At 49.1% G+C, this 10,523-nt stretch overlaps 1 protein-coding gene across 1 annotated transcript in view; it reads left to right on the top strand.

Moving 5' to 3' along the window:
* LOC308158461 (spindlin-1-like) overlaps positions 1-10,523 on the top strand; it is a gene marked incomplete at its 3' end in the record, with an annotated part of 11,792 nt that continues 1,269 nt past the window's right edge. Inside the window, exons 1-4 of the mRNA XM_080532088.1 lie at positions 1-72; positions 1,380-1,428; positions 5,494-5,762; positions 6,861-7,094. Coding sequence (XP_080388214.1) covers positions 18-72; positions 1,380-1,428; positions 5,494-5,762; positions 6,861-7,094 — 607 coding nt within the window. The 5' untranslated portion in view covers positions 1-17. The remainder of the gene's footprint in view (positions 73-1,379; positions 1,429-5,493; positions 5,763-6,860; positions 7,095-10,523) is intronic.

A 10,523-nucleotide genomic window follows, 5' to 3' on the forward strand; every position in this document is an offset into this window, starting at 1 on the left:
CCCCCACAGGCCCATGAATGAAGACCCCATTCGGGAAGACCGGACCAGGCCAGCGGCCCAGAGCTGATGGGGGTGAGGCCCTCTCTCTCTTTATCCCTCTCTCTCTCTCTCTTTATCCCTCCCTCCCTCTCTTTATCCCTCCCTCCCTCTCTCTCTTTATCTCTCTCTCTCCCTCCCTCCCTCTCTCTCTTTATCTCTCTCTCTCCCTCCCTCCCTCCCTCTCTCTCTCTGTCTCTCTCTCTCCCTCCCTCCCTCTCTCTCTTTATCTCTCTCTCCCTCCCTCCCTCCCTCCCTCTCTCTCTCTCTCTCTCCCTCCCTCCCTCTCTCTCTCTCTCTGTCTCTCTCTCTCCCTCCCTCCCTCTCTCTCTTTATCTCTCTCTCTCCCTCCCTCCCTCTCTCTCTCTGTCTCTCTCTCTCCCTCCCTCCCTCTCTCTCTTTATCTCTATCCCTCCCTCTCTCTCTTTATCTCTCTCTCTGTCTCTCTCTCTCCCTTCCTCCCTCTCTCTCTGTCTCTCTCTCTCCCTCCCTCCCTCCCTCTCTCTCTCTCTCTCTATCCCTCCCTCTCTCTCCCTATCTATCCCTCTCTCTCTATCTATCTAACCCTCCCCCCTCTCTCTCTCTATCTAACCCCCCCCCTCTCTCTCTCTATCCCTCTCTCTCTCTCTCTATCCCTCCCTCTCTCTCTCCCTATCTATCCCTCTCTCTCTCTCTCTCTTCATCTCTCTCTCCCTCTCTCTCTATCTCTCTCTCTTTATCTGTGAATATCTCTATCTCTCCCTCTCTCTCTCTCTCTATCCACCTCTCTATCTATCCATCTCTCTATCTCTCTCTCCATCTATTTATCTCTATCTATCTATCTATCTATCTATCTATATCTGTATGTCTGTCTATTTCTGTCTATCTATATACTGTATATATATGTCTCTCTCTCTCTCTCTTTCTCTCTCTCTCTCTCTCTCTCTCTCTCTCTCTCTCTCTCTCTATATATATATATATATATATATACATGTGTATATATATATATATATATACATGTGTATATCTATACACACACTGCACCTAGACGTTAGACAACTACATTCAACCAGTGTTTATGTGTACCAGGGGAGGCTGGCGGAGGTAGAAATCGGAGGACGGGCTCATTGTAAAGCGTGGACACCATTCCTCTTTCCCTCCCGTGCATGACAATGAGCCCGTCCTCCGCCAGCCTCCCCAGGTCTGTAGAGCGGTGCCTCCGCCAGCCTCCCCAGGTCTGTAGAGCGGTGCCTCCGCCAGCCTCCCCAGGTCTGTAGAGCGGTGCCTCCAATAGCCTTCATTTGGTCTCACGTTACTGAGCGATGCTGTGTGATGTTAACACACACGTGTGCTTGTCGTTACAGGGCATACAGGTGTGTCTGCCAACATGATGAAGAAGAAGAACTCTCACAAGTAAGTTTCCCAGGTGTCACATCCTCTCCCCTGCCGGAGTGATGTCACATCCTCTCCCCAGCCAGAGTGATGTCACATCCTCTCCCCAGCCAGAGTGATGTCACATCCTCTCCCCAGCCAGAGTGATGTCACATCCTCTCCCCAGCCAGAGTGATGTCACATCCTCTCCCCAGCCAGAGTGATGTCACATCCTCTCCCCAGCCAGAGTGATGTCACATCCTCTCCCCAGCCAGAGTGATGTCACATCCTCTCCCCAGCCAGAGTGATGTCACATCCTCTCCCCAGCCAGAGTGATGTCACATCCTCTCCCCAGCCAGAGTGATGTCACATCCTCTCCCCAGCCAGAGTGATGTCACATCCTCTCTCCAGCCAGAGTGATGTCACATCCTCTCCCCAGCCAGAGTGATGTCACACCAGCCACCATTCTACCGGTGTAATAACACCTGGGCTCAAAGACGACAATAACACATTTATACAAGACAGTCAGGCTGGCTTACAGAACATGACATTATGGACTGCACTTATAGCGCCTTTATCCAAAAGCGCTTTCCAACGGCCTCTCATTCACCCATTCACACACACATTCACACACCAATGGCGGCCAAGCTACCATGCAAGGCCCGCTCACTGGGAGCAATTTGGGGTTCAGGGTCTTGCCCAAAAACACTTCGACATGTGGCCAGCCGGGGCTCGAACCGCCGATCTGCCGACCTTGCGATCATTAGACGGCGGCTCTACCTCCTGAGCCACAGCCTCTACCTCCTGAGCCACAGCCACCCCTAAAATAAAAAAACTTAATTCTTCCTTCTTCTAGCATTATGACCGCCAATGGCCCCTGGCCCTAGAATAGATGACTTTTTCTTGTGATGACTGATGGACAGATGACTGATGGACAGATGACTGATAGATAGATGACTGATAGATAGATGACTGATAGATAGATGACTGATGGATAGATGGCTGATAGATAGATGACTGATGGATAGATGACTGATGGATAGATGACTGATAGATAGATGACTGATGGATAGATGACTGATAGATAGATGACTGATGGATAGATGACTGATGGATAGATGACTGATAGATAGATGACTGATGGATAGATGACTGATGGATAGATGGCTGATAGATAGATGACTGATAGATAGATGGCTGATAGATAGATGACTGATAGATAGATGACTGGTGGATAGATGGCTGATAGATAGATGACTGATAGATAGATGACTGATAGATAGATGACTGATAGATAGATGACTGATGGATAGATGGCTGATAGATAGATGACTGATAGATAGATGGATAGATGACTGATAGATAGATAGATAGATGACTGATAGATAGATAGATGACTGATAGATAGATAGATGACTGATGGATAGATGACTGATAGATAGATGACTGATAGATAGATGGATAGATGACTGATAGATAGATAGATAGATGACTGATAGATAGATAGATGACTGATAGATAGATAGATGACTGATAGATAGATGGCTGACGGACAGATGACTCACTGAGGTCATGTTCTCACATGAAAGTCTGAATCAGGACCCGGAGCAAGTGGATGAGTTCGCAACATTGTTGCATAAATTATTTCTCTGATTTGCATTCTCACAGCCCTTCATGTAAACGAAGTAACATACGCAATCGAAGCAACAGACGTGGTAGTTGATTGGTCAGAAAAATTGAGAATTGCCCGTTCGCCCGCTCTTATCCAGATCAACACGCGTGCGCTGTTGTTTTCCCATGGACAGCCTCGAGCAGCGTTCTCACCAAAAGCGAAGCAAAGCAAAGTGACGGATAGGGATGCTCCGATCTGGATTTTTGGGGCCGATACCGATCACCGATTTTTTTCCTCAAGATCAACCGATACCGATACCGATTTTTTTAAAAATACATAACTGTAGGCCTACTGACTGGATAGCCTACATATTTTTTGCTTTTTAGACAAAAGTTTTGATCCATTAGGCACCAAGCAAACGCAGACCCATTTTTATGGCATAGTAAAGGTCTGGCCTATCACCCAGTTAGGGCCTGAAGCCCAAGTCAGTCGATATGGCTGTATAAAAGACATCATAAACGTGGCCTTCATGGTTTACATACTGTTACGTCCTCCTATGTATTCTGTTCAGTTATCTGTCTTCCCCAGGGAAAAAAATAATAAAAATTCGGTTTTGGCGATCGGCCTTTTTTTGCCGATCACCGATCGAGTCATTTGGAGTGAAATCGGCCGATTTAAATCGGTGGCCGATAAATCGGAGCATCCCTAGTGACGGATGCGTCGTTTGTCACCGGAGCGAAACCACCCTTTTCAAGCGGAGCATCCGAGGGTTGTTTGCTGCGGGAGCGACTTCGAATGCGCGTTCTCACAGCTCCAAACGATTTTTATCCTAAACTCCGTTTCAAGTGAAGCAAATGTGCTAGTGAGAACACCCCCTAATGTCCTAGTGAGAACACACCCTAATGTCCTAGTGAGAACACACCCTAATGTTCTAGTGAGAACACACCCTAATGTCCTAGTGTGAACACACCCTTATGTTCTAGTGAGAACACACCCTTATGTTCTAGTGAGAACACACCCTAATGTCCTAGTGAGAACACACCCTAATGTCCTAGTGAGAACACACCCTTATGTTCTAGTGAGAACACACCCTAAATGTCCTAGTGTGAACACACCCTTATGTTCTAGTGAGAACACACCCTAATGTTCTAGTGAGAACACACCCTAATGTCCTAGTGAGAACACACCCTAATGTTCTAGTGAGAACACACCCTAATGTCCTAGTGAGAACACACCCTAATGTTCCAGTGAGAACACACCCTTATGTTCTAGTGAGAACACACCCTTATGTTCTAGTGAGAACACACCCTTATGTTCTAGTGAGAACACACCCTAATGTTCTAGTGAGAACACACCCTAATGTTCTAGTGAGAACACACCCTAATGTCCTAGTGAGAACACACCCTAATGTTCTAGTGAGAACACCCCCTAATGTTCTAGTGTGAACACACCCTAATGTTCTAGTGAGAACACCCCCTAATGTTCTAGTGAGAACACCCCCTAATGTTCTAGTGAGAACACACCCTTATGTTCTAGTGAGAACACACCCTAATGTTCTAGTGAGAACACGCCCTTAAGGGCTCTGCACACAGCGTGCGATTTCTGTTGCGTGTCAACGTTCCATTTTGAAGTTTGAATGGAAGTCTATGAGAACATCGCATTTACCCACACACGGCCCCGATTTTAATCGCACGGCGAACATTCGATTCCATTCATTTGACAGTGCGACAAAACTCGCACGCCGTGTGCTTTGTCCCATTCAAAATGAATGGAATCGAATGTTCGCCGTGCGATTAAAATCGGGGCCGTGTGTGGGTAAATGCGATGTTCTCATAGACTTCCATTCAAACTTCAAAATGGAACGTTGACGCGCAACAGAAATCGCACGCTGTGTGCAGAGCCCTTTAGACACATTTGTCTAAGTGGCTTTGGAGAAAGGCATCTGCTAAACGGCGTAAATGTAACATTGACTCGTTCAGTACCGAGGGTGAATGAAGTCTACCAAATGGTCAACATTCTTGAGAGCCAAGGGTTTACTCACCCAAAAATGCATTTATATTATTATTACTATTATTATCATTATTATGATTATTTTCATTATTATCATTATTATTATTATTATTTTCATTATTATTATTTTCATTATTATTATTATTATTATTATTTTCATCTTCATGCTTCGATCAAGGTGTTGTTGCTAGGGTAAACAATGTGTTGTTGCTAGGGTAAACACCGCATAGCAACACCTCAGGTGTTCTAGGTGGTGAGAGTTCCGGAACTCTTTGACAGTTGGTTCAGATTAAACCACATCCTCTTCACCTCCGCCTCCCTCCTCCCCCCTCCCTCCTCCCCCCTCTCTCCTCCACTCTCCTCCCTCCCCCGGCTCCTCCCCTCCCCCTCCACCCCTTTCTCCTCCACTTCCACCCCTCCCTCCTCCCCCCTCTCTCTTCCCTCCTCCCCCCCTCTCTCTCCCCCCCTCCCCCTCCTCCACCCAGGAAGCAGAAGAGTGCGGTGGGCCCCAGCAGCAAGCAGACCCTGGGGGGGCAGCAGCCCCCCCCCCGCAGGAACCTGGTAGGCTGTCGGATCCAGCACACCTGGAAGGAGGGCGCCAAGACGTCCCAGTGGAAAGGCACAGTGCTGGACCAGGTGCCCGTCAACCCCGCCCTCTACCTGATCAAGTACGACGGCTTCGACTGCATCTACGGCCTGGAGCTGCACTCAGACGACCGGGTCCAGGGGATGGAGGTGCTGGTGGACCGAGTCGGTGAGGAGAGAGGAGGGGGGGAGGGGGAGGAGGGGAGGAGGGGGGGGGAGGAGGAGAGGAGGAGGGGGGAGGAGGGGGGAGGGAGGGAGGGGGAGAGGACAGAGAGGACGTCCTCGTTGACTTTGACCTGAGTGGCTGACTGCAGTATTGGGTGAGAGTCTGACTGCAGTATTTAGGTTAGATTGACCCTTCATCATTGCACAACACAGTACGACCAAATGTGTTGTTTGCTCTCGGCCATAGTCAGCGATTACGGGGAGCAATTAGGGGTTAAGTGTCAACGCACCTTGGATATGATGCCAGCAACCCTCCAGTCACCAGATCACATCCGGCTCCCTCCTGAGGCGGGGATCGAACCGGCGACCTTGCAATTGCTAGCTGGCCTCTCTAACCTCTAGGCCACCTGCCTCTCTAACCTCTAGGCTACCTGCCTCTCTAACCTCTAGGCTACCTGCCTCTCTAACCTCTAGACTACCTGCCTCTCTAACCTCTAGACTACCTGCCTCTCTAACCTCTAGATTACCTGCCTCTCTAACCTCTAGATTACCTGCATCTCTAACCTGTAGACTACCTGCCCCTCTAACCTCTAGATTACCTGTCTCTCTAACCTCTAGACTACCTGCCTCTCTAACCTCTAGACTACCTGCCTCTCTAACCTCTAGACTACCTGCCTCTCTAACCTCTAGACTACCTGCCTCTCTAACCTCTAGACTACCTGCCTCTCTAACCTCTAGGCTACCTGCCTCTCTAACCTCTAGACTACCTGCCCCTCTAACCTCTAGGCCTCCTGCCTCTCTAACTTCTACGCTACCTGCCTCTCTAACCTCTAGACTACCTGTCTCTCTAACCTCTAGACTACCTGCCTCTCTAACCTCTAGACTATCTGACCTCTCTAACCTCTAGACTACCTGTCTCTCTAACCTCTAGACTACCTGCCTCTCTAACCTCTAGACTACCTGCCTCTCTAACCTCTAGTCTAGGCTATCTGCCTCTCTGACCTCTAGACTACCTGCCTCTCTGACCTCTGACCTCTGGGCTACCTGCCGCCCCCTATTGGGTATGACAAGTCTGACAGCAGTGCGTCTCTGTGCGTTCCAGCGCCGTCTCGCGTCAGCGACGCCCTGCTAGCCGAGACCATGATCGGCAAGGCGGTGGAGCACATGTTCGAGACGGAGGAGGGGCCCAAGGAGGAGTGGAGGGGCATGGTCCTGGCCCGCGCCCCCATCATGACCACGTGGTTCTACATCACCTACGAGAAGGACCCCGTGCTCTACATGTATCAGCTGCTGGACGACTACAAGGAGGGGGACCTCAGGATCATGCCTGACTCAAGTGAGTTCCTCAGTGGGGTGTGGGGGGGGTGTGTCTGTCTGTCTGTCTTTCTCCCTCTCTGTCTCCCTCTCTCTGTCTGTCTGTCTTTCTCTCTATCGCTCTCTCTCTCTTTCTTTCTTTCTTTCTTTCTCTCTCTCTTCCTCTCTGTCTGTCTCTCTCTCTCTCTCTGTCTGTCTGTCTCTCTTTCTTATCTATCTTATCATCGGTGCGGTGTTCAGAGGGAGGTGGGGGGGGGGTGGCTGTGTCTATCTCTCTGTCTCCCTCTCTGTCTGTCTCTCTCTTTCTCTCTCTCTCTCTCATTCCTCTCTCTCTCTTTCTCTCTCTCTCTTTCTCTCTCTGTCTCTCTCTCTTTCTCTCTCAATTAAATTTCAATTTCAAAGGGCTTTATTGGCATGGGAAACATACATTTACATTGCCAAAGCATGTGAAGTGTGAAGATAAACAACAAAAAGAATGTAATGTACATACTAGAATAAATAAATAGATTACATACTAGAATAAATAAATGAAATAAAACTTATTTCAATTCTTATGGTGGTTTTAGCCCATTTGATTGCCTTTTTCTATCACAGCAGCTAACAAATCTTGCTGCTGTGTTTGCACATTGCTGTACCTCACCCAGCAGATATGGTAGCCTTTCGACATTGGTCAAGTCCTCAAAGTACTCTCTCTCTCTCTCTTTCTCTCTCTGTCTCTCTCTCTCTTTCTCTCTCTGTCTCTCTCTCTTTCTCTCTCTCACTTTCTCTCTTTGTCTCTCTCTCTCTTTCTCTCTCTGTCTCTCTCTCTTTCTCTCTCTGTCTCTCTCTCTCTTCCTCTCTCTCTCTGTCTCTCTCTTCCTCTCTCTCTCTGTCTCTCTCTCTTTGTCTCTCTTTCTCAATCTCTCTTTCTCTCTCTCTCTCCCTCTCTCTCTCTGTCTCTCTCTCTTTCTCTCTCTCTCTTCCTCTCTCTCTCTCTGTCTCTCTGTCTTTCTCTCTCTCTCTTTCTCTCTCTCTCTCTTTCTCTCTCTCTCATCGCCGTTCACAAACTAAGCTCGATGACTGTGGAAGGGAGGGAGGGAGGGAGACAGATGACTGTGGGAGGAAGGGAGGGAGGGAGGGAGACAGATGACTGTGGGAGGGAGGGAGGGAGGGAGGGAGGGAGATGACTGTGGGAGGGAGGGAGACAGATGACTGTGGGAGGAAGGGAGGAGGGAGGGAGACAGATGACTGTGGGAGGGAGGGAGGGAGGGAGACAGATGACTGTGGGAGGGAGGGAGGGAGGTAGGGAGGTAGGTATCACGTCATACCAACAAACACCTCCTGCAGCAGACTACAGAGTATGACACTCTCCTCCCTCTACCCTCCTCCACCCCCCCCCCTCCTCTACCCCCCCCACCCCCCCCCCCCCCCCCCCACCCCCTTAGACGACGCCCCCCCAGCGGAGCGGGAGCCGGGGGAGGGTGGTGGACAGCCTGGTGGGGGAAGCAGGTGGAGTACGCCAAGGAGGACGGAGGCAAACGGACTGGCATGGTGATCCACCAGGTGGACGCCAAACCCTCCGGTCTACTTCATCAAGTTCGACGACGACTTCCACATCTACGTCTACGACCTGGTGAAGACGTCCTAGGAGGGCGGCGGTGGAGAGGAGAGGAGAGGAGGAGGAGGAGGAGGAGGACGGTCCGCCGGGGCGTCTACGTCGCTCACAGACTTTACGAAGAATAATAAGAAGAAGAAGGAGGAGGAGGAGGAGGAGGAGGAGGGGGCGTCGGCGGGAGGGTTTCTAACCCGGAGACTAGATACTCAGATAGATCAGCTCTCGTTTGATTAATGGGACGGCTTCCTGGAAGAGCCGCTGCTCTGCTGCTCTGTTGGAGTCTGTTGGACTCTTGTTGTGTCTCTGCTTCAGTGTACCGTTAGTGGTTTCAAATTACACTTTGTTTGGGAAAGAGGAAGAGCTCAGGAGAGCGTCCCGAGTCTCGATCGTCGTTCGCTCTGTCGGGGAATCGGGCTGAACGCTGGAGGAGGAGGAGGACAACGTATTTTGTAAACATGAAAGAAAAGTCTGAATTGATGTCTTTTTTTCTTGTCTATAACGCTGTATTAAGTGTATCTCGTTACCGAGGTGATCTTGAGAAGACTCCCCCCCCCCAATACTTTTCATGTTTCTTTTCATAGTTGCAGCAATTCCTTTTTGCTTTTAATCAAAGTATTAGGTTCATTTAGGCCACAGGACATATCCTCCTTAAAGTGGTGGCCCTGTATATGCCAACTGGTCTCACTGTCTCTGAGACCAGGGGGAGGCTGGTGGAGGTAGAACATCGTAGGACGGGCCTCATTGTACTGAATGAAACAGAATGATGGGACGGAACACATTGTTTGATAGCATTCTTCATTCCATTCCATGCGTCACAATGAGCCGTCCTCCGATTTCTACCTCCACCAGCCTCTGCTGAAGTCCACCCGTCATTCACGTGTTACCGTTGTCGTGTCTTCCAGAGATGTTTGTTCTTATCGTTTCTCATTTTACTCATCTCCTGGCACATATTCTACGCTATTTTTGTAAAGATCTTCTTTTTTTTTTTTTTTTTTTTACACAAGTGTTGTTTGTATCATCCTACTTTGCTTAGACAATTATATATACTGATTTTACTCTTCCTAACCACCTAATAGTATAGATATCTATAGCTATTGTTATATGTTTATTGTCTGGAACACAAATCTGAAGTCTAAAGATACATAACTAACATTATAATGAATGAATGAATGATATAACTATAAACACAAAACAGGAAATCACATTTTTTTACGTTGTTATTGGCCTCTTGTAACATGCCAACTTGACAGATTGACATGGGTGTCCCCCTCTCTCCCTTGTTCTTCACCCTTACCTACACACTCCTCCTGCCTGTCAGTCTCACGGGCCTCAGCTTTTGGTAGATGGTGACCAGAACGTTCTAATCAAGGGCCGAATCTCAAAAGTATTGAAAGGATTCCTCGCTCCCCTCTCTCCTCTCTCCTCTCTCCTCTTCCTCTCTCCTCTCTCCTCTTCCCTCTCTCCTCTTCCCTCTCTCCTCTTCCCTCTCTCCTCTTCCCTCTCTCCTCTCTCCTCTCTCCTCTCTCCTCTCTCCTCTCTCCTCTCTCCTCTCTCCTCTCTCCTCTCTCCTCTCTCCTCTCTCCTCTCTCCTCTTCCCTCTCTCCTCTTCCCTCTTCCCTCTTCCCTCTCTCCTCTCTCCTCTCCCCTCTCTCCTCTTCCCTCTCTCCTCTCTCATCTCCTCTTCCCTCTCTCCTCTTCCCTCTCTCCTCTCTCCTCTTCCCTCTCTCCGCTTCCCTCTCTCCTCTTCCTCTCTCCTCTCTCCTCTCTCCTCTCTCCTCTCTCCTCTCTCCTCTCTCCTCTCTCCTCTCTCCTCTCTCCTCTCTCCTCTCTCCTCTCTCCTCTCTCCTCTCTCCTCTC

This window comes from Nansenia antarctica (assembly GCF_963989245.1).
Source record: "Nansenia antarctica genome assembly, chromosome: 5".
NCBI classification, from domain to species: domain Eukaryota; kingdom Metazoa; phylum Chordata; class Actinopteri; order Argentiniformes; family Microstomatidae; genus Nansenia; species Nansenia antarctica.